This window comes from Danio rerio, chromosome 15 (genome assembly GCF_049306965.1).
Source record: "Danio rerio strain Tuebingen ecotype United States chromosome 15, GRCz12tu, whole genome shotgun sequence".
NCBI classification, from domain to species: Eukaryota; Metazoa; Chordata; class Actinopteri; order Cypriniformes; family Danionidae; genus Danio; species Danio rerio.
Window position 1 is genome coordinate 21,665,001 of NC_133190.1, and position 25,994 is coordinate 21,690,994.

Consider the following 25,994-nt stretch of genomic DNA (forward strand, 5'->3'; position numbering starts at 1 on the left):
GCTGTTACATTGCAATTACTATGACAATACATGTAATTACATTGTAGTTCCATCCAAGATAACATTTATACATGTAAATATTTTGTATAGTGCATGTAAAGTATTTGTTTATTTGTAGTTTTATACAAAAATATACACAGTAAACATGTAATTACAAACTTATTTACTATACAATTACATTGTAACTACATTGCTATTGCATTGTAAATACATCCAAAATAATATGTATGAAAAATGTTTTTTGTATATTTCATGTACAGTATTTATGTATACAGCAGATTTGTAATAACAAACTTTTATTTTGAATGTAATTACTATGTAGTAATATTGTAATTATGTGGCTAAAACATAGTAATAACATTGGAATTACTACATTTTGGTAATATTGTAATTACATTGTTATAACATTGTTATGACATTGTTATTACTACATTGTTATAACATTGTAACATGTAATTACAAACATTTATCTCGGATGTAACTATTTTCAAGTAACATTGTAAATACATGGTTAAAACACTGTAATAACATTGTAAGAACAACATTGTTATAACATTGTAATTACACGGTTATAACATCATAATAACATTGTTATTACTATATTGTGATAATATTGCAATTACATTGTTATATTGTTGTTAAGACATTGTAATTACATTGCTATAACGTTGTAATATGTTATTACACATTTATCTTGGATGTAATTATCAAGGCATTACATTGTAATTACTATGACAATACATGAAATTACATTGTTGTTACATTTAAGATAAAATTTGTACATGTAAATAGTTCTTTGTATAATGCATGCACAGTATTTTAGTTGTATATGTAAATATACAAAGCACACATGTAATTACAATATTTTATATTGTATGCAATTACTGTGCTGTTACATTATTACATAATTACTATGTTTTTACACTACTATTACATTGTAATAACTTCCGAGATAATATTTATAAATATGTTTCTTTGTATATTTCGAGTACGATTGTTCAGTATTTATGTTAATATAGACAGTACATATGTCATTAAAACTTTTATTTTGAATGTAATGACATTGGTATAAAATTATTATAAAATTGTAATTACATCTGAGATGTAATTACCTTGTTATAACAAATACATCTGCGATATAACGTAATTAAAAACTTGTGTTGTGTGCAATTACTGTGTTGTTGCATTATAACTACTGTCATTACACTGTAATTACAATGTAGTTACATTCAATATAATATGCATTAACTTAACTGTTCATTTGTATATTTCATGTACAGTATTTGTGTATTTATTTGTTAATATACGCAGTAGATATGTAATTACAAACTATTATTTAGGATGTAATTACTTTGTAATAACATTATTATTACTACATTAGTATAACATTGTAATTACATCTATGATAGTCTTGTAAATGTGTTTTTGTATTGTTTATTTAGAGTATTATGGCAAATAAATTATGTGAAATGTATGTACTGTACGTCATATATGTAATTTGCATACATTGCCATGTAGCGAATTTCTATATGGGTACACAGATAGACACACAGTAAACCAGCCAGTACAACAATTTCTAACATTACAAAAAGCAAAGCAGTATTCCCCTAATTTCAGCCCTCCCACACAATCTCTATACTTTGTACTAAAGTACAAATCTCACAGCTCACATCAGAGTGCTACACGTTCTGTACTTAGAGGCTTAGCAAACCTGACAACACAAATAGTTACAGAAGAGAGAGAAGTTTGTGCAGTCAAGCATCTCTACGACTGAACTAAGCTACTCTAGAACCGTCCAATACCATGATACCATCTCTCATTTGCCTGTTTGAGGACTTTAGCTGGGAATGAATGTTTTTAAAGTCTCAGACTCGTGTATCTACACTCCGGCCGGCCTTCATACTTCATGCTGCTGTGTACTGAGCAGTAGATATCATAAGCACTGGGATCACAACTGCACCTGAGAGAGGAAACGGCAGCTTTCCAGAGCAGAAAATCAATATGGCATGGGGCAGAGGAGGCTGCGGTCTTGCAGTAAAAAAATAAGGCCTTCAAAAATCACCGCTATTTTCGTGCAGGGTGATAAAGTACTGATGGGATCGGGCAGCGTCGGCATCAAAGTTAGACTGCATCTTCACGCTGAATGTAACCCCAAACAGTAGTCATTTTCAAAGCCGCTGACAGCAGGACTGCATTACTTTCTTTCCAGCTATAGACTTAAAATTCAGTGTTCTGTCTTAACTTCATGCGTTGAAACTTTTGGGTTTCAGGTCACGTTTGATAATGTTATTCTTTCTTAATGAATCTGAGTTAACATATGAAAGTTTGGGAACCACAGCAGAAAATTTAGCCTATAACAACTGTTTCCTATAACACTGCTACCAGTAAAGAAATCTTTAACTTTTAAAGCCACAGTATGTATTTTTTACCACTAGAGGGCACCTATTCATATTGAACAAAGGTGTAGTTTGATGACGACTCAATGTTGTCTTCGTTACATACATGAATGAGCTGGTTGTCCAAACTCACTGTCCTTGAATTAAATTTGAATAAATGTTTAAGTTACATAATATCTTTTAGTTGCATTTTAAATTAACACTTGCTGCATTTTAGCAGTAAGAAGCTACGATACAGATTAAGCTGAAGCTTGACTACAAAATTAAATTGCAAATCAAATCGAAATCGCATTTTCTGACAAAAAAAAAAAAACGCAATTAGATATTTTTCTCAAATCGCACAGGCCTATTTACTGTAATAGAGAAAATGAAAGTAAACTCCATTTCTCTCTCTCTCTCTCTCTCTCTCTCTCTCTCTCTCTCTCTCTCTCAATGTGGACCTTAACCTGCTGTCTCCTCTTGGCGGTTACAGCAATACTTCTGGATACAGACACAAGTGCGTGTCTGTAGAGCGAGTTTCTCCAACACGTCTATCATGGATCAGCTGTGATCGCCGCTGCTGTTTAGCGTTAGAGCTAATCGCAGCCCTATCTGTTGAGTACATAACCAATCATAAGGGTGTAAGAACCCACACGACAATGCTCAGAAAGCAAGAGGATATTTACATTTGTTTAATTACTATAAATGCTCATGTTGTTTTGTGCATGTACTTGAGTTTTTAAAGGTACATATATATGACTGCAAGTAAAGGACAAAACTGTATCACAAATAGTATGTAAATATACATTTATTTATAAATTTTAATACAAGAATTATTGAGCTGTAAATTAAAATATAAAATTATGTATTAAGCATCGTCAATGCACCGAGAAATCGAATTGAACCAAATCAATGCCCTAAAAAATCAGAGCCAAACTGAACCGTGAGACCAGTGTAGGTTCACACCTCTAATATAAACATACTAATCATATTTTACAACATTACAATTTCACTGTAAATGAATGCAGCCTTGGTGAGGATAAGAGATTTATTTTTCAACATAAACAATTGAAAATATTAAAATATGAATATAAAATACACATTTGAATTATAGTTTTCTGAATAATAGTTTGCGAGTGCTCCCCTCAGAGGAATGAATTTATACACTGCTCTCTCTACACAGAGCACACACGGTCATTCATTATCCAAACTCGTTAGGCGCTTAATTACTAAAATCCTCCTGCAGGCCTCCTGACTGTGGATACATTTGTGCAGTGCATTTTAGGGGCCCGTAAACACACCGTCCTGAATGAACACAATCTGCCTCTAGCTAAAAATCACTTCAGCAGAGCCTGTGTAAATCACATCTAAACTGCTGCAATGATTGTCTGTCTGAAAGACAATGGGCTTTCCTAATATGCCAAACTGGTGGAAGAATTGGGAGTTGGGAATTTCTGCAGCACAAAATTGCATTGTGAGTTACAGTAATTGCCTTTTGGAGTTCAGTTGTAATTGTGTGCACACGGAAAGAATAAAGGCTTGTGGTGTGGAGAAACTGTCATGGTGGCGCTGTAGTGCCCACAGGAGACTGTAATGTACAGTCACAGCCACTGAACATTACATCTCATAGCTCATTTAAAATGCAAAGAGGCCACAAGCAAATAGAGAGATGATGGTTAATTCACTTCCCCTTGCTCTCCCTTACTGAAATCAATTATTTATTGTATGGGTAAAGAGGATTTATGAGTAATTGCAATATAAAGATGCTACATGTAGATCCCAAACCGAGGGTAAATATACAATTTTTGAAGAAACACTCCACTTTTTTTTGGAAAAAGGCTCATTTTACAACTCCCCTAGAGTTAAACTGTCTGGCGGTAGTTGTTTTTTAAACATTTTTGAGCAAGATGCTAATGCAATTCAATGATCTATGCTAAGCTAAGCTGAAAGTGCTATCGACAGAACAAGAGACCAGCTGAATGGATTCAAAAATGGTAAAACTCAAGTGTCTTGAAAAATATCTAGTAAAATATTATTTACTGTCATCATGGCAAAGATAAAATAAATCAGTTATTAGATCAGTTATTAAAAAACACAAGTTTTAAAACCTATAATAAATAACATTTTTGCACAACAGAAATGTATGCATAAAGACAGATAACTTTTAAACAAATGTTATTGTGAGGATGTAAGGAAGATAATTAAACCATATTGCTAATTAGTTAATAAATGTTGTTTGTTAAACCTTTTTAGATGGATTTGATGGTTGTACCATTTGTCTTTAGCTTTGCATGGACAATTAGTGAAAAGTAAGGCCTGTTTAAAAGTATTTAATACCCACAACAGCATATTTCAATTTAAGACTTTTTAAGTTCTTAAATTTAGTTTTTGAAATTTAGGACACTTTAAAACTTTTTCAGACCCCGTGGATACCTTGCGTTGAGGTGACAGCAGTGTTTGTGTTGTAAAGATGACTATGGAGACTTTTACAGATGGAGGAGAGACTTGTGGTCGCTGTTTCAAGTTATCCAGAGCTGTTTGACTTCACAAATCTTACAATATCACGATTATATTATTAAAATTATTATCAAATAATATTAAATATTACAATTATGATATCAACAGCAATGCAAACACACAATATGCAGCTGTCCTGTCAACAAAAAAGGGCAGTGCGGTGCACCTCGCATTCACAGAACAGAAAAGTGTGTTCAGTGTAAAATTGTAAAATTGATTCGATTCATTATTTTTTTCTACAGAACACAAAAAGTCTGTCACACATTGGTAATGTAATTCCTCGCACAGACAATGTAAATCTCTAGATTATACAGCAAGTAAACAGAAATGTTGACTGCTGTGATGGTGCAGTGGGTGGAAACGTTCAGATTGACAAATGGTAATATGTATAAAGATCCCTATCTTGCATTACTAACAGAGAGAGATATGAGAATCTGATTGTTACACATTTTCAGAAAAAGGCATACCAAAACAAAGTTACTGGGTAGTCCTTTCTCATGTTTTCTGGGTTAAAAGATGCATTGAGAACCCAGTCAAAGCACTTAAACATGGAAAAGTCAGAGTTTTAGGACATGTCCGCTTTAAGTGATTAAATAATCTCTAGCAGTCAAAGAGATTGATGTGTTTCAAGCAGCTCTGTGTGGTGGAGAAGTGCTGACAACGAGTGATTTTTCAGCCAGACGACCAGCAGCAGATCTGCGGTAATTAAGCTTCTGTAATGCACCTTGAAAGAGAATGAGTGCAGCCTTTACAGAAGCTTTTCACAAACCATGTCAAGGGCTGCTCACACTCTTTTTTTTTCCGGGTCGGACAAAGCTCTTGCTTTCACATTAAGTAGTAAACAAAGAAAAACTCTGCCTGCGCTCAGCAGCCTCACACAAAATGAACACATTCGATCAGATTCAGCACTTTCAAACTCTGACAGAAGACTGCAGGTGTGACCAGAACTTTAAATGTTTTTCCCCATCATGAGTAGATAAATGTAATCAGAGCAAACTTACTGCATTTACACTGCAGATCTTGATGGTCAAATCCGATTTTCTTGCTATATCTGAATTTTTTAATGACCCACTCGTACTTTATTGGCTCTCTCTCTCTCTCTCTTTCTCTCTCTCTCTCTTTCATAAACATGCTTAAATACTTGTGCTATATGACAATATAAAAGCTTTTTTAGTCCTTGTGTTATGAGGTTTAAAGTTTGTGACTCTGCTGAAGTCTGTTCTGAAATGAAAGCGTCAGACTTGACGTCATTCGCTATGGTTTTTAATGATGCGCAACTCACATTGACCGGTTAAAATCTGATCTACCTGCTTACACTGCAGACACAAGAACACAGATCCGATTCATACTGGATAAATTTGCACATATCAACAAGACCTGAATCTGATTTGCGTAAATCAAAATCCTTGTGATTTTTTCCTGCTTACACGAACACGGGCCAAATCAGATCTGTGCCACATGAGAGAAAGCAATCGGAATTGGGTCACTTGAACCATGTAACCGAGTGTAAATGCAGCCTTAAAAAACCAATTCATACACGATTATTGTTGCAGGAATTTTTTATCTGGTTGAGGCTGGTTGTGGTGGTTCTGATGCTTGTATAATCTTTATGTTAACTTACTATCTTCCCAAAAGAAACACTCTAAAACACATTAAAAATGTGCGAGTCAAAATCTCATTTCAACATAGAATAAATCATCTAAAATGGTCATTGTAAAAATGACATAATAATGAAATAAAGATATTTGTATTTAATTTTATTGTATTTTTTAGGTTAAGTAATTTTAATTATTTAACTTTTTCATGTATTTCTTATTTACATTTAGGTTTTTAAATAGTTAATGGTTAATTCGTTAAATTAAATTAAATTGAATTATTTTCTTTTTTTCTTAGTCTCTTTATTAATCTGGGGCTGCCACAGCGGAATGAACCGCCAACCTATCCAGCATATGTTTTACACAACGGATGCCCTTCCAGCTGCGACCCATAACTGGGAAACATCCATACTAACTCATTCACAAACAGACTTATACACTACAGCATACCTAATACACCTGTACCAAACATAAGTTGCAAACCTGAGTGCAAACTTCACACTGAATTGGCAACTGACCCAGCCAAGGCTCGAACCAGTGACCTTCTTGCTGTGAAGTAAACGTGCTACACACTGTGCCACAGCATCACACTTTAACTTAATTTAATTCAATTTAATTTTTTTATTTTTAATTTAATTTTATTTATTTTAGTGAAGCAACATTTCTAATTTCTAAGTAATTTAAAACTTTATTTGTTTTTCATTCAGCAACATTTTTATTTACATATTTTTTTATTTCATTTTATAACTTTAGTATTTCAACTTATTATTTCAGTCAGTTAGACATCATTTCTAATTTTCATTAGGGTCTTCTATTCGAATTACTATTAAAAAAACTTATAGTTTGAGCTATTAAAAACCTCACTGTGTCAGACAATCATTCACTATAGAAAGAGCAATTGTGAGCATTTGTGGTTGAATTAACTACATTATTATTTGGGATTAAACCCTGGACTTCAGATGAATGCTGGCTCCTACCGGCGTACTCAGGGTCCACATGAGGAGGGTAGAAGCGGAAGTTGATGAAGAAGGGAATAGGCACACCGAATTTGAACCACTCCACAACATAGGGAGTCTGCTGGCCGTTAAGGGGGTGGCTCACGTCACATCCCAAAACAACGCTCTCTCCTGCACGGGCCGTCACAAACTGGGGCTCCTCTCTCACTCCGTGGGCACCTGGACACATAAAAAACACACACACATTAACTCAATACAGTCTAAAAAAATTCTATAAATACATGAGCCTCATAATCATCAAACCACAACCATCCAAGCAAATTTAAAGAAACAAAACCAAGTCCAGTCTTATATTTATACATTTTTACACTTATGTTGATTTAAAGAAGATTACTGCTTAAAGCAAAACTGTTGGAATATAATTAGCAGATTCACATGTCCCAGTGTACATTAACCAAACTGAAGAATAAACTGGTGTGTCATCATTTTAAACAAAATCAGGCCAAACTATGTTTGTTTGGAGCTTTGGCTGGTTAATAATATCCAACTTCAATTCCACTAAGGCACTGATAAAATTGGTGGCTGTAAGACCCCACCAAATGTATAAAGTTGTTGGGATGTAATGGTTTACATATTCATATAGTTTTGCTTAAGTACTTTTGGTTCTTGTCTACACATCTGCCAAATGCAATCCTACAGTAGTTTGACATGCAGAACAAACGTAATTTAAATAGGAATTCTTACACAGCTATATTCACCTCTGCCTCATTCGTCCTCATATATATGCACGAAAGACATGTACGATGTATGTATATTTGTAACAGAAACTCAGAGAATAGATGCATCTCACAGGAACCACTTGCAGCACAGTTTGTTTACCACAGAAGATGACAATAAACAACATAACTAGTTGGCTAGGCATTACTGTATATGTTATACAGTATTACACAAGTGTTTGCCCAGCTTACATCCTCCATCATATGTCGTATTCATCAGTCACGCATAACGTGCATAGAGCTGCCACCCTAAGTCAGTGATCGGAGTATATGAAAATAAAAAATTCTGTTACACAAACACATTTATCTGCTTAATAAGTAGCCCTGAAACGAATGTTAAAGGGGACCTATTATGCCCCTTTTCACAAAATTTAAAATAAGTATCTGTTGTCCCTAGAGAAGAGGTCACCAATCCTACCTTTCTGCAGAATTCAGCTCTAGCCCTGATCAAACACACCTGAACGAATTAATTAGGACCAGCAGCAGCACTTGATAATTACAGACAGGTGTGTTTGGTCAGAGATCCAACTGAAATCTGCAGGAAGGTAGCTCTCCAGGAACAGTGTTGGTGACCCCTACCCTAGAGTGTTTATGTGACCTTTTAGCTCAAAATAACCCACAAATAATTTTTTATAACTCTCCAAAGCAGCCCCTTTTAGGTTCTGTCACTTACCTTAATTAGTGACAGTCGCTTTAAATTCAAATAAAATTGTGCTACCAGGTCTAATTTTTTTAGAGGGTGGAGCTACAAATGCCTATGTGTCAGCATAGTGGTACATAAAAAAACAAGACTATTGTCCCATGCTAATTAGGGAGAGAAAGTTACTAATGGGCGGGGCTTTCCCCTTTTATGACAGGTAAACAGGGAGAATCAAAGTGTTACTGCAAACTGTTTTTTAAATTGTGATTATAAAAGATGAAATTAAGGATGCATCGATGGCCATATCGTTATCGGCTGATAAATGCTATTTTTATTGTTATCCATATCGCTCTGATGTCAAAATTAGTCAGGTATCTTTAAGCCGATAGATTGCGCAATTGTACAGAACTGCCTGCCTTGCGCATGCGTGGGTCAAAACTTTTAGACTTGTCCAGTGCACTGTAATGGAGTTGTATTCCTCCAAAGTCCGTCCTTTCTTTGTGTGGTAATGCTGTGCGTTAATAACTCAGTAAGTAACCATACTCATCATTGTAGATATGTATGATAGAGTGTCATTGTGTATTTTGGTTTAAATCACCTCAGGAAAAATATAACATGTTTAAACATAATAGAAGCGATGCACATGTGTTAAACAACTTGTTGGGTTGTTTGTAATCTAATATGTTTTTTTATTATTATCAATGTGCTGCTTGCCATGTCTTGATGATGTAAAATTGTATTCAGTTTGATCGGCATATTTATAATGATTATAACAGGCGCATGTGATGGCTATCAGCACGCACACACATAGTGAGCCAACAGAGCCTTCACAGAACCAAATGGGACGATTTTAATTCGCATTTTCTAAAGTAATACCATCTGTATTGAGCTTTTCACCTGTAAGGTGGGTCTGAACTGTCAAAACACCTCTTAACATGCTTTTGGGGACATTACATATTTTTACATATGTGCATTACTTTAACACGTTTTTTCTAGAACATTTGAACTGGTTTCAGTTATTAGTTCTTTCAGTTATTAGGTTTTCTAGCACCATCTAAAAACATGCAACTTAAGGTAATGGACTAATCAAAATCAGCACCATAGACATGCTCCTAGCAAGTAGTAATCTCTTAAGAAGCAATCAGTATCTGTTCATATTCTCGAGATCTACCTGAGCTCAAATTCCCCTCTTGCCTTTCAAACGGGAAGGAGCCCTGGGCTCGAGGATCTTATGAGGCTCTCTCCCGGGACAGCATGCCCCAAGAAAACAAGCTTTAAAAGTGTGAAGTCTTGAATTCTTTTATCATGAAGTAAATCCTCTTGAAACTGAAACTAGACACAAATGTAAGGATGCATAATTTTATCCTTTGGGGAATAGAATTTTGATATTGGATTTTAAATGAGACAGGCCGTAATTGTCCCGTTCAAAATCCATGTGACCAGAAGTGACACCAAAAGTAAACGACCAAAAGTAATTTAGAGAGGGGAGAGAAGGTAATGATAAGTGATTAAAGATTCTGAGGGCAAATTAATTTTTACACTTTTGGAAGCTTCAAAATAAAAGCCACTACCCAACACCATGGCATGGAAGAGCCAGGATACAATGTAAAACTACTCCAACTGTGTTCACGTGATAGAACAAATAAAATTTTACATTCATTTGCACTTGAAAATAATATTTTGGGGTCATTTTTTATTTTATTTTTGAGTGAACTATTCCTTCAAAATTTGACCCTAAAAATTGTTCTCAAAGTGACATGTCAAGCAGCTCATAGTCCTATATAGCCAACATTTTTTTTCTTACCAAAGACTTGAATAGGTTCCCAAATGTGGGACTTGTGAAAGTTCCTGGGTAATTATTACTTAAAAGAAATAGCCAAGCACATAATGAGATGACAAGAGGCTTATCCACGCACTTCATTGATCTCAGCTAATTCACACTTGGATGGGTTTTACAATAGAGCAGCCAGAGTTTTTAGCAATCAATGCACAAGCACGGCACATGCCTATGGGTGACCTATCAGAGCGCTAAAGGTCATTGTACCTGCCTCAGCAGAAAATTTATTGGGGGAATGGATTTTCTTCAGTAGCTCCACCACAGCCAACGAGCCCTCTCTCCTCTATCAGAGTTAGCGTGGCTTCAGCGCCTCAATGAAGGGGAAAATCACCTCCGGGATCAAAAGACCTGCTGACAGTGCATTCTCCACCACAGAGACACTGTATGGAAAACTAAGTGATTCGCTAACAGTAAAATGTAAGAAAAAGTAGGTTACAAAAACAGTGCTCTCTGTCTTCCCTGCTTTATACTAATACATTTGTTTTACGTATTTTAAATCCAACCAGATCTGCTTTGTGAATTCACAGACTACACTTAAAGGAAGCATCATTTAACAATGAAATTTGATGAACATACAGTACTAGACATACTTTTAAACATTACAAATTGTTGGCTTCCAGCCTGCCACACACAAGTTTATTTGATTGGAAAAGGCTGTGATATTTCTTTTTTGGCTGACATAACACTGTAAACAGAAGAGTTTTCACAATATATTGATTGCCCATTTTGCTAACCGTGCTGTTATATAGGAAAGTAGTCATAGTTGTGCTTTATCATAAATAAAACACAGCAATTAACCAATCAGCATCAATAATGACTTTAGCAAGGTGTTATTTATATAATGTTGGGAGGGGGTGGGACACTTCCAATTCTACGGAGCATTTGATTGGTCAGAAAAACTGATAAAAAGCTGAAATGCAGAATAATAGCATACAATTTTGTATTGATCTATATATGTGGCATGACAATCTGCAGATCAAAACTTCTCTCCATAGGGCAGGGGTGTCAAACTCAGTTCCTGGAGGGCCGCATTTTTACTGCTAAATTTTTTTAATTTTATTAAAAATAAAATTAGACCCTGGTTTCCACCAAAGACATGGCTGTTAACCCCCCTCAACAACCCACTAACTCACCAAGAGCGCAGAGTTGTAGAGCGGGCAATTGGGCAGCTGAAATGCCGGTGGCATGCTGCTATACCGCCTTAACAAAGTGTTCCTCTAATACATCGGTGTCTACCACAGACACAGATGCTACTCCAGACAGTAAAGTGTCGCCCATAATTGAGGCAACTCTCTCCTCAAAAGGTATTAGTTCAGCATCCCCTGTTTCCCCGCCTGCTCGATCCACACTTTGACGGAGTGCCGCTGTTCTTCTCTTAACCCGCACCTTTACATCGGACCATTTCTTTTTTAATTCACTCACAGTGTGATGTTCAGACCTCACTGTTAACTGCGTCAGCTAAATTCTTCCACCCTTCTTCGCAGTCATTACCATATTTATACAGGGGAGGAGACAGGGAGGGGTTTTTGTGCTCGTGCACGTGCGCTCAGTTTAACATTAATTCGGATGTATAAAGAGAATATGCGAGGGGCGTGGGATTCTGCGTACGCAGTGTTTCATACATCTGATTTTTTTTACTGCTTACGCACATTTACAGCTTTGTTGGTATGCAATGTTTTAGAATTAATTAAATTCAAGTCTTTGTACATGATGCCGAAGATGACTGCCTGGAGCTCAAACGTGCAGGTATGCGGCAGTGCATGCCTGTGTGTGTGGTCATGTATTGTGTGTTTTTAGTGGTATAATGCGGACAGAGGGCTTTCAGAAAATCTAAATGAAACACCAGTGTGGATATGGATCGTTTTCGTTCTAAGAAGCCATTTTAAAATGAAGATGTATTAGTGTAAACAGGGCCTGAGTGTGTGTTTATTGTGAGCATAATGCTGCTGTGACAGGGGTGTGGGTGAGGATTTCAATGCTGGCTCAGCATTGTGATGTCTATGGGCGATAGATGATGGCATCGTCTATTGACCCAACTCTAGAACCCAGTGGTTTTTTTTACAGTGTACTGCTTTGCTTCAAACCAAATTTGTAATGTTGTGATATCTGGTTGGTCGGATTCAAGGCTTATAAAACTTGTTTTGTTCATTCCTGTGCTGAAATTAATGGGGAAAATACTTATTAATAAAATGGAAGGGCACTAATGCACTGTATTGCGCACACAATTTCATGTCCACTGATTGACAATTATGTCCATGTAGTCAAAAAACAAATGATTGGCTACAATTCTCAAAGCTGCAAAACACATTATAAATAGAAACCTCTAATGCTCTTCAGAGAGTGTGCACACAAACACACAACAGAGCATTTGAAATCAGCCACCCGCCATCAAGTACACACTGACCTGGTACTCAGTGCTAGTGGTGTTAAGAAAGGCTAGTACTGTTGCATTTTTTTTTATTTCAAGTACCAACTTCATACCAAAGTACTGGTACTTCTGACAACACTAAATCCTATGAAAAAAAATTGTTTGTTGACAAATCAGTAGCATTTATCCAAAAAAAAATATATAAAAACAGGAGCCATTTCTCTACTTTCTACCAAACTCACATGCAGCTGTGATTTGTTTACCAGTTTAATCAGCTTTATCCAGTGGAAGAGTTAATCCACTTTATTTGATTTAGCTCACACAGCTTTTGGACTGAAACAGTGCAGATTTAATCAAATTACTCCTAAAGTAGAGCTGGACCTTCCAGTCACGGCCCTGGAATCCGCTCTACTATTGAGGGTGCAGAAGATTGCAAAGCGCCACAAAGGGAGCAGCTTTGCTTTAATGAGAGACCGACAGGACGCATGCAGAACATAAACTCACTACAATCTGCACATGACCAGCCCAGAGCAGCTTCACAAAGAGCATTTCACTAAGCCAGAAATGTGGGTCAGGGAGCCCCACGTTTAGCCTTGTTGGAAAGGGCTAATTGTCATCTTGTAGCACTTCTGCCCAGTCGGGAGTGTATATAGCGTAATAAAAATGTTGCAAGATCACACATAATTAACACTTCACTTAGTCTGTTAAATAGCAATGTAGCTATATTTAGACAGCTTCTTTTTATAGCCACTATACTTTTTTTCATTTTGTTCCCCTGTGAGAGAGTTTCTCTCTGATCCTTTGAATCAGAATTGGAAAACTTTCTAAGATTTTACACTTACTGTTACTTACGTCATGTGATTTATAAAAAGGTAACACTTTATTTTGATGGTCCCTATTGTACATTTTGTTGACTAAAAGTTACATTTCAACTACATGCCAATTACTTAGTAGACTGTGTTTAAGGGTGCTTTCACATCTAGACTTTTGTTTCGCACCTAAACTGTCTCGTTTGCTCAGTTAGTGCGGTTTGTTTAGCATATGTGAATCTAGCAATCGCTCTCGGATCTGCACCAAATCAATTGGTCTTGGCTCAATTGAAACGAACTCGGGAGCGGATCAATCGTAGTGAGAAAGCGATATGATCCAAGCCCGGCTATATCACAGTGCATCATATGTCATAGGCATATATACGGATATATGAAGAGAGAATTATGAGTAGGGCGGGAGGTCATTCTTACCGGTAAATGTGCGTTTCATGTAAAATACGAAAGTGAAAGCATGTTAACCATTACCGAGAGCTGTTTATTCATTAGGAATTGATGAAACTGCAGTCTTAGTTTATCTATTATTTCTCTCTATAATGTAAAGCCTATAATGCATAAGCCAGCTGCTATGTATGACAAAGTCTTACCTCTGATTTATACTTGGTGACGATGTCTGTGGGTGTCACCATTCAAAATAAAAAAGTGCAGCTTTTTGCCTATATTGTCTTATTGCTCATCGTCATAAATTAAAATAAGGACGCAAGACAGCTGAGCTGGACTCTGCAAAATAAACCCTGAAACTCTGACCAATGTGAGGAGAGTTTACTCGCACGCGAATTGTTTTAGCTCTTTTGGTCCATTTATAAACTTTGCTGTGTGAAAGCGAACTGCACAAAGAGCACCATTGTAACAATTTTAACCACTGTTTCGGAATAAATTTCTGATTAAAAAGCATGGCATGGATCACACGCATGGATCTGCTTGGAAAACAGAGAAATATATCACATCCGGTCGGCCGGTCACGTACAGTCTAGTCGGAAGAATCTGCAGCTCAAATCAGATTCGAATTTTCCACATACAAAGATGATCGGAACTCCCGGAAATTGTTTGTCATGTGCAGTGGAAAGGCGGCATAACCCTAACCCTAACCCCAACCTAACATGCTACTTATAATGTATTGAGAATTAGTTGGCATGCAGTAGCAATGTAACTTAAATTTATGAATCACAGCACATTATGTTAGCTGACCAATCAGAGCCTCTTGAGGGTGGGCCTTTGGAGGAACTAGGAAATATGACAGTCATTTTCATGTTAGCTGAGTATCTGTATATAATTAATGTAGGACATATGAAAAAATAACGAGATTTTGTAATGAACACACACTGCTTTGCATCTTATAAACACAAACAAGCCTTAAAAAATCACTGTGGATCACCCCTTTAAGTTTAAATTGCATTCAAATCACAATATTGCAAAATAAAAATATTATAAAATGACAATTCTAGATTTTACTAATATCGTGCAGCTCTATTGTGATCACTGCTCAAAAAAAGTACCTTTTGAATGTCTGGGTAAAAAAATAGATATTGAATACACATAATATTCATAACATAATTTTGGAACAGTAAACATGTCAGGCTAAATGATTAACATAAATAGTTGACCTCTGCCATCTTCCTTAGTTTCAAAAACACAGATTTCTTTATGAAACATATGCTTTGGACGACAACCTGTTATCGTCCCAAGCCTAGTCACACTTATTTAAAGAAAGCAAAAATTGGCACTTTTGACAGAATCAAACAAGATTGTGAAAATAATAATCAATTAAATGAAATAGAACTAGTGACTTCATGATTAAAGGTATGTTCATGCCATGTTGCAATTATATAATTACAGTGCATGTTTGCATCGTTCTGTAAAAAAACCTAACCCAAATAAACTGAATAAGAATGGCTTCTCAGAGTAATTTTTTCAACTCTATTTTATGAATTACACATTATGTGGATAGAAAAAAATCTGTTTTTGCAGCTGAAAGAAAGACAGATTACTGAAAATGACTGTATGGCAGCGCAGGAACATGAGGATTAAAGGTGCTGGACCCCAGTACTAGCTGAAGTCATGTGACCACTCCCCCTTTAATCCACTTGTGTCTGCTTTCACTCCCAAAGGCACAACAAAGACACACGACCCTTTCAGCACATATAAACACACCCATCACTCACACCACACATTTACACTGCATTATATAGGCTTTTGGTGAGCCAAATGGGCGCATATTTGTGTTATATGTCAGTTCCTGTGTCTTTAGCTGAGTTTGCTGAATATAAAACAATGACATATAAACAAAATTAAGAGAACAACTGTAAATTAGCAATTTCTTTGGATTTAATATGCATTAGGAATAGGTTTTAGTAAAAAAATTATAGTTTTTTTTCTGATAACATTTTTTTAAATTTCAAACAAATGTATTGTAATTTATAGCATTATTTCTTTTGTACTCATTTTATTTCATTCAAAAAACAACAGTTGGTAAAAATAACAATTTTTCATTGAAAATAAGGATTATTCCAACAAATAATTCTCTTACATAGTTAAATAATTGGTATTTAGTTGTCTAAGGATTAATATAAATATATATTTTTTTAAATCTTATGCCAAAGAAATGCTCTAAATGACAACATTATTTTTTTAAGAAGACACTTAACATATTAATAAATGCACAGAAAACAAAATATAATAAATAAAAAGTAATTTATAATATATATTACATTAAAATGTAAATAACTTCCCATATTGTAAATAGGTTGTCATTTAATAAGAATGGTAACTCAATTTTGACAAAAATGGCAGATAATACCTTATAGTTCTAAGATGACGATATGTTTATTTATTTATTTATTTTTATGACCAAATCATATTTTCCCTACACCTTGTACAACATTTTTAATAAATTGTAATAAATTCTGCCTGGTCATGCTGGTTCAAGAAAAAGAAATGTTGGCTCACACAGCTCTGGTGAGAAGAATTATCAAGGTCAACATGCCAACAACTCAATAATCCCTTTTGAGGTCATACTAAGGAGAAAAAGCATGACCAGATCAGTATAGCAAAAGAAATATGAAGCTTTATTCATAAGATAAGTACCGTCTGAGGCTATGTTCACACTGCAAGGCTTAGTGATCAAATCTGATTTTTTCTCAGATCTGAATTTTTTGCATGGCTGTTCACACTGCTCTTATAAATGTTTCCAATATCAGATTTGCAGTGTGAACAGATCATGGTCCTAAACTGACACTCATGCGCAAAAGTGCATTACGGGGAGCATAAAAAAGTGCTGCATGAGTAAGCACGTTGTCAGATCATGCTTATATGATTATTACCCTTTTCACAGACAACCGTGGTGTAATTCATGAACAGTAAATGTTTGTTCTGCTACTACTAATGTCTCTTTCGGCATTTGAGACTTAAAATAAGTCTGATTGAAAACACTGATCATTTGTGATTTATGACAACCGAGGTGCGTGGCGCTCTGACTACCGCTATATAGTGAACTCATAAAGGGTTAATAAGCAGCCGCAGACTGAATTATGATGGTGGAGATGGTTTATCTCTGTTTGCAGAGTTATTTAATTGTACTTCGTTATAAACAACAGGCACATGCAGAAAGGGGGTTTGGGTGCTCGAGCACCTGCCCTTTATTCTCTCGGAGAGAAAGTTCTTCCTCATTTGCACAGATCCACCGTCCACAACACCCACAACGCTTTACGGCTAAGCGATCTACCCGTGCCTCAATCGTTAACCAGATTAGTTAACAAGCACCAGTTATGCCTTCAAATTATTTTTCAACATGAATAACCAGCTTTCTGTGGTACTGTAATCACTCTGTGTGCCATTCTACTGTGCTGCTGAGGAGTAGATGATGTCTGCAGCACAGAATGATGACGCATGTTGCTCAAAGATTACGTAAAAGTCACATGAAATCCGACATAACCGTTCACACTGCGGTCACATTGCTAATCATCAGATCTGTGTCTGATTTAGGACCACATATGAAAGTGGCACAGATCTGACCTGAAAAGATCAGATTCCATGCGGTTTGGGCTGTTCACACTGTCATCACCTGTGTCACATGAGGGGGAAAAAATCAGATTCATGCCACATTTGCCTGCGGTGTGAACGTAGCCTCATTGTCTGTTCATATGCTGAGGTGTTCAGACCAAACATCCTTCTACTTCAAGCTCACATTGCCTATTTTTGCTGAGCACAGAGAGGATTGTGTTGAGATATCATCCAAATCATAATTCCTGACATGAACCCCTTAATTTTGTAATATAAGAAAAATAAAAAAATTCAACTAAACGTTTTCCCTATAATAGTCGGAAATCAAGGATGCAACTCTAGCAGCTTCCCTCTAAGGATCCATATTCAAATGAGGAAATTACCAGTCCATAGTAAATTATTAATTGTTGGAAAATGCAACATTTACACAGAAGACAATCTAATTACATCAAATATTAACAGGAAAAAAATCTTAATCTATCTATCTATCTATCTATCTATCTATCTATCTATCTATCTATCTATCTATCTATCTATCTATCTATCTATCTATCTATCTATCTATCTATCTATATATACAAAAAAGGATAAAAAGCTATAATCTGTCTAATTTTCTAATATTTATATATTCCAATATTAAAATTTTGTAACATGTTTGGCTACAAACATTCAGGGCTGGGAACAGCAAGATTAACCGATGACAAAATAGTCCTATTTGTGTGAACTGTCCCTTTGGTAAATATGATTTATTATTGCACATCCCTCAGGAATACTTGTTTCTGATTGGTTCAGAATTTTCGAGACGTGGTTATCACCGATTATAACTGTTATCAAGTGCAACGATTAATAACATGCAACTCATCTGTTACTTACAAACACAAACTGTTAAATATAAACACAGATACTTAGCATTCACAAGTTTATTTAATTTTGACTGACATGACATATGCAAATGATGTAATAAAACAGCAGAGAGTTGTATGAAAGCAATTGATGCATGTCCAAAAGCATTTGCAATTTGTTAGAAGGAATGAGAAACTGCTACTATGATGTACACAAATGACTAACTGTTTTGAGAAATGCATTAACTGTTGTGCAAATGTAAATAGTGTTGTGAGAAATGCACCAAAGCCACTGAGAAAAAACTGTAAAACATTTTTATAAAATTAGCTTTACAGATTTTGACAACTAGTTCAACATTTTGTATGTATTACAGTTTTTCTTGTTTGCTTTGACCTGGTTAAAGAAACTAGGTTCCACTTTATTTTCATTATCATTATCCCAGCAGAGCAAAAGACAGGTCTTGCAGATGTGTAAACCCTTTCTCATTGGGTTGACACATTTTCCCCACCATTTATCAAAACAGTTAACACGGATGTCATTCAAGCAGTCCAAACTTCATTGCTTTAGCTATGGTGACCAAACAGAAACCATCTATTTCTAACCATTAGAAACTACCAAGATCAGTATGAATTCACTGAAGCACCGGTTTGACACTACTTTACACAAATCTTCATTTAGCAATCAGTCGGCAAACATTGGAAATGATGGAAAGTCTGTGTTCTGTGACAGCATGGATGGAGAAGGTCAATAGTGGCTATTTCCTATACTCCCAAAAGATTTGACTGTATATTGGTTTACATGTGTTTTCTCTAATATTTACAGTATTTTATTACTTTTGTCTGTTTGTTTTTGTTTTTTTACAGTATTTCAGTTTTCAGCCACAGTTTGAAAAACTTCATGAATTCAAAATAAATTTAATCAAAGCATTTCTTATTCTGCATCCAGTTCTTTGCAAAAATGCAAATTTGACAGCCCAAATAGAAAGACAACAAATGGCATTGGTAATAGGCTACAATGTCAAGTAATGCTGCACTGATTCACACTGAGTTCTGTATTTTGTGTTTTGTTGTCCATTGTGTAATGATTAATTGAAAGAACTCATATACATGTTTGCAAGTCGTTTTGTTTGAAGGTAAAACTAGCTTTTGTTGCATATTGTAAATGATTTGACACGGTATGTGAGTTTTGCAAGCAAAATGTGTAATTTTGACCATGAGTGCCGCTGTTTAGGCCTGTGTGTTAACTGTTTTGAAAATGTGGAGTTTCAGTTGACGGCTGCATCAAAGCAAACAAGAAAAACTGTGACTCAAGTAATGAAATGAGGATTATTGGTTTTATATGAAATGACTATACAGCATTCACAAGTATAGTTAATTTTGACTGACATGACATAAATGAATGATAATTTTATAAAGCAGCAGAGACTTGTATAAAAAAGCAATTGATGCATGTCGAAAAGCATTTGCAATTTGTTGAAAGGAATGAGAAACTGCTACTAGGATGTGCACAAATGAAAAATTGTTTTGAGAAATGCATTAACTGTTGTGCAAATGTAAATAGTGTTGTGAGAAATGCACCAAAGCGACTGAGAAAAACTGTAAATGTATTAACCCCAACACTCCCCAAAATTCTCCTTCTTTTTCTTAGAGGGCCAAATCAAAGGTTACCATAGACCAACTTTGGCCCATGGGCCAATATAGATTCAACTTAAATCTATATTTTGAATCCAATTTATACATATATAGGAGATATAAAACACAATATAGTGGTGGGTGAGTTTCATTTAAAAGACAATCTCAAGTTGTTGTCGTTTTTTTTTTTTTTTTTAGTAACTTAACCTGTTGCTTAGTTATTTTGTTAAAGAAATTAATGTAAAAGTATGTTATTGTTTTTTTTTTAAAGATTACGATAGGCTTAAGACTGTAATATATTACTTTTAAAAGTAACTTTACCCAATAGTTCTGTATAGGTTTATTTAGCAATGTCACCCAACTGGATACAATTGAAGTCAGAATTATTAGCCCTCCTTTTGATTTTTTTCAATATTTCCCAAATGGGGGTTAACAGAGCAAATACATTTTTACAGTATCTCTGATAATATTTTTTTCTTAAAAAGAAAGTCTTTTTGTTTTAGTTCGGCTAAAATAAAAGCAGTTTCTTCATTTTTTTAAGAAACATTTTAAAGTCAAAATTATTAGCACCTATAAGCTATATATTTTTCTGATAGTCTACAAAACAAACCATTGTTATAAAATAACTTGCCTAATTACCCTATTCTGCGTAGTTAACCTAATTAACCTAGTTAAGCCTTTAAATGCCACTTTAAGCTGTATAGAAGTGTCTTGAAAAATATCTGGTCAATTATTATTAACTGTCATCATGGCCAAGATAGAATAAATCAGTTATTAGAAATGAGATATTAAAACTATTATGTTTAGAAAAGTGCTGAAAAAATCTTCTCTCCGTTAAACAGAATTGTGTCAATAAAATAAAAATGGGTTCTAATAATTCTGACCTCAACTGTATATTTTAACTCTTGACTTGAGAAAATGTCACATAAAATAAGTATCTGATCTTATTCTCTCAATGGTACTTCCACATCAGACATTCATTGGGTGAATTTGCTATAAAACACCACAAACCATGAATGGGTTGATTTAAAGAGAAGCTCACAGTGGTGTGTGACTCCCTCCCTTTCTGAGACACAAACAACCAAGCTGAATGGTTACTAAAGCTCCAACAATCCCCAACTTAAATACCCTTTCCACCAGCAGATGGAATTATCCATTTGCAGGATGAATAAACTAATGCCAACATGCTACAAGCTGACGCGAAAATTTGTTTACATTCATCATTATAATTATGCAGATTTTATCGTTCAGTACAGTCTTTTCATGCTCTCTAATGGCATAAACTAATGCTATATGATAGCGCATCAGCAGCAGGCATCCCTTCCTGTGATGAAGCGTAATCTGTGCACCAAGAGGCCGCGCTAGTCTCCCTGCCAACAGGGCCAGTGGGACACATCATGAATAGGCAATCAAATGGAGAACAGAGCAGAGGTGGGCTCTCAAGGACACAAACCCACTCGACTGCACCGGCCACTGACAAACCTGTAATTGAATGCCAGCCTGTACACGATGAAGGTCACATCTCAGAGAGCCATGTGTCAGAGATGCCCAAAGAAAGCAACACATAGCATGAGTGACCAGGCTAACAATGCTAGTGCGGGTGGAGTTACAGGTATACAATATCTGGTGTAGGGGCAAGGGCGTACGCTGTAAAACCCAATAAGTGCAGGTAACTCAAACCATTTGAGGAAACCGATTGGAACAAACAATTTAGGTTCAAATACTAATCCTAATGAGTACTGTGAATTAATCCATTTGAGTAAAAGAAGCAATTTGAGCACAGTAAAACCCAATAAATTAAGAGAACTCAAATCGTTTGAGGAAACCGATCACTACAAATCATTTGAGTTAAAAACTAATCTATATGAGTACTGTTGACTTACTTCATTTAAGTTGAATAGAGGTATTTAATTAACTCATTTCCTTCAACACTGAGTTCAAAACTCTTTTCAAATGAGTAGAATTAACTTTCAGTCTATTTTGAATTAACTACACTCAATTCATTTGATAAAGTTGACTGTTGTGTTTTACAGTATTGAACTGGCATGAACAGAGCATCCCCACCAATTACTGAAATTATACCAATAATTGAATTGACTTCAAAATAAAAGAATGCTCGGTCAACCAAATTTGTGCACAAAAGGTTTAAGTCAACTTTGCTATGAGTTCACTATAATACTATTAAGCAAGGCTGTGCAGTTAATGGAAATAGAGTTTTGATTTTGGCCTCCATGTTTATAAAAAATAATCAGAATAAAACACTTAAATTGCATCATACACCTCTCTAAATTTCTTTTCATTCATACCTCCTTAAAGCCAAGTTGCAGTAAAATCATGTAAATTGACTTTTGCAGTGTAGAACATGAGTCATTAATTGTTATTTGTATTATTAAGTGTTTATTTTCTACTATTAAGTACTTTATTTATGTTTTTAAGGCACTACAATTTAAGCAATGCATGCGCTCTAGGGATGTATGTCCCCACTTATGTCAAGAGTGAATCTATGCCCTTGTGTAGAGGACATTGGTGATGGCTGCTCTAGAAGCACAGCCTCATCAAGCTTCGGACCCTTTATGAAATTTTGTTTCGAATCAGTGGTTTGGAGCATTTACAAATTTGAAAATTCAATGGTTTTGTTGGGAGTGGGGGTGCAATCTGTAAAGCTGCATTCATATTAGACGCAGAAAAAGCATCAAGCGTGATTGATTTACATGTTAAGTCAAAGCAAAGACGCGAATAGACATCCTATTATATTACGAGTTGAGAGTTTTGCGTGATTGACGTGATTGACGCACTTAACATGTGTATCGAATCGCTTACTCGAAACGCTCGAGTTGGAAAATCTGAACTTCAGCGGACATTCACGCCACGTTAACCAATCAGGAGCTTTCTCTTGCAGGAGAGTGATTATGATGTAGCACCTGTTGTTGGTGTCCCGGGGGAAAATCTTCCTGCGGACACCGGACAACAGTTGAAGCTGAAAGCTTCCATCATCAACGTATAGTTTATATGCTCACAGAGCTGGGTTTAGTCTACTCAGGCATGGCTCCAAATGAATAGACGTTGTTTTTCAGTCTTCCTAAAACACAACAGCAGAAACACAGCTATTCTCTTAATAAAATTTACCTTAGCCATTTAGCAATGAAGTTAGAGTCACTAGGCTGACAGAAGCCCTCCCTGCCCATGAGGCAAATTTGCATCTGTTGTAAAATGTATTTGACGCACTAATAAAGAGAGTAAACTCAAAATGTCGAGATGTTGAAATGTGAAATGTTGAGGCGCTGCGAAAAGGGGTGGGATTAATCAAGATGATTAGACCTTAAAAAAAAGCGACTGGTTGGTCCATGTTTTAAATTTCTGTCCAGAGAGGTTATATTTTGATCTTAAATTGGTCTCAAGCAAGCATATGATGTGATTTAGCAGGTCAGAGTCCACCAAGCTTTGCAACGCAGCGAACTGTGAAACTTGACGCATGACCTTGCGTTTCCGATCTGACGCATTCATGTGCGTATGAATGAAAGTCTATATGGGGAGTATAGTGCAGTGTGACCGCAGCCTAAGACCAAGGCAACACTGAGGAATTTATACAGGAGAGAACAAGTCGGGCAGTAAATTACTATGGAAACAAACAAGATGAAGGGTGTGGTCAGTGAATTTCAATGGTAACTAATAAGGGAACTATGGAGACAAACAAGGCACAGAGCTTAGAGAAATGTAACAGTACATATTATGTAAATTAATGAGAATTTATACAGTTTCATTGATCTTGTCATTCCCTCAGTGTAGATTATAATTAAGGGTTAGGGGCACAATTTTTTACATCCACAAATTTATCCAAATTTGCTACTTTTTACCATTACATGACATAGTTTTGTTTTCCTGTTAGATCTGGCTGGCAATTAGCATTTTCTGTAATTGTTATAAATTTTTTAAAAGTTCTCTCCCTCTCTAATGAGATTTCCAATGTGAGTGGGACAATATCTCACTCACTTAGGTTTAAGTCAATGACTACATTTACATGGACATCGAATTATTTGCCTTAATCTGAATAAGACAATAATATGATAAAGGAGTTTACATGAGTTGCTTTAGAATGTTCCTCTCCTGATCCTGTTTTACATGTTATAGTCCATAGATTGATTAACATCATTGCGTCGTCACGCTATCCAACGTTTCCTCTGGAGTTTCATGTATTTTCATGTGTTTCCTTTTTAATTTTCTGACTTTAACTGCAGTTTGGCAGTTTCACTTTCATTCAGGAACATTTCATTAATCTCCCTGTGACAAACTGAGGTATTGGATGCGAGTATGAAGTAAGGACTGCTGGAAGAGTATTGTTTTAATTGCCTTGCTGACTCGGTAGGTACAGACAATAGTGTCAAACAGCCATGAGTGCATGGAATATCCTGTCCCGAAATGCGGCAAAAAGTCCTACATGACGGTATTTGTTTGGTTAGGGTGTTTACATGTCTGTACTGCTCTTCAATAATGCGACTAAAATTAAAATACTCCACATGCCTTAATTCGATTTCTGTTAAGTTCGATTATGACTTTAGTTGGATTATTGGAAATCACACAGTGACAAACCTAAATGATCCAACAATTCAATCAATTCCCCATAGACAAGGTCAAGTCCTGCCGTACATTTTCTTTTATTCAGAAGTTGCTTTATTCAGATACTGTATACTTTTCAATAGGCACAATCAGCCACAACTTTCATTTCATTTTGGCTTTAATACAAAGTGGCAAAACTACATTGACCACATTTTCATATGACACCGTGTAAAGCTGAATTGAAAAAAATATTCTTACTAATATAAAAGTATTAGTGGCCTTTTCATGACTCCAGAACAACAGAAAAAGTTAGCAGATGAAATAAGAGACCTCTGGGACAACAGATGGCCGCTTTGCTCAATGGAAACACAAGCCGCCGTGACTGCAACAGGGTCGTAGGTGTCCATCTGATGGACCGCATCGCAAACTCATTGCCATGGCCCATCTGGAGGCTGGTCTCTCTGAACTTACCGATCTGTTCCGAGTCTCAACATGGATTTGATGCCACCGTATGCTAAAGATTCCCAGCTAGGCACTAGTATTGAGTTGGACTGTGTATTGCATCTTGAGCAAAATTAGATAAATCAACAGTTCACTCAAGAGTATGTTTTCTTCCTGCTGGCACAGTCACCACTTGAATTTTTATTTAACAATGAATTTTCACATTGCATTTGTCAGATAAATAATATAATATAATATAATATAATATAATATAATATAATATAATATAATATAATATAATATAATATAATATAATATAATATAATATAATATAATATAATATAATATAATATAAGCAAGCTATTTTTTAAATAAAAAATATATTTATATTATAAATCAGTGGCAACATATGATGCAGCACTAAACAGATAATGTATATATTCTGATATTAATTATCTGACTACAGATTGATAATTCATATGCAAGGACATTTGATAGACATCAATAAAACCTAGATTTGTCAATTATAAGCATTATCATTTATGCCCACTATTTAATTTGTTTGCAAGCAAAGGTTTGTTGTTGTTGTTTATATATATGTATGTATATATTCACAACTGTATAATTTATACTTT

The 25,994-nt window shown here is 35.4% G+C and overlaps 1 protein-coding gene across 38 annotated transcripts in view; it reads right to left on the reverse strand.

Moving 5' to 3' along the window:
- igsf9ba (immunoglobulin superfamily, member 9Ba) overlaps positions 1 to 25,994 on the reverse strand; it is a 108,612-nt gene that overhangs the window by 71,364 nt on the left and 11,254 nt on the right. For all 38 annotated transcript variants that reach the window (XR_012390805.1, XR_012390803.1, XR_012390793.1 and 35 more), the window contains exon 2: positions 7,465 to 7,662. Coding sequence is in view for 4 of the 38 variants with exons in the window: in XM_073923591.1 (XP_073779692.1) it covers positions 7,465 to 7,662 (198 nt within the window). In the remaining 34 variants the exon portion in view is untranslated. The remainder of the gene's footprint in view (positions 1 to 7,464; positions 7,663 to 25,994) is intronic.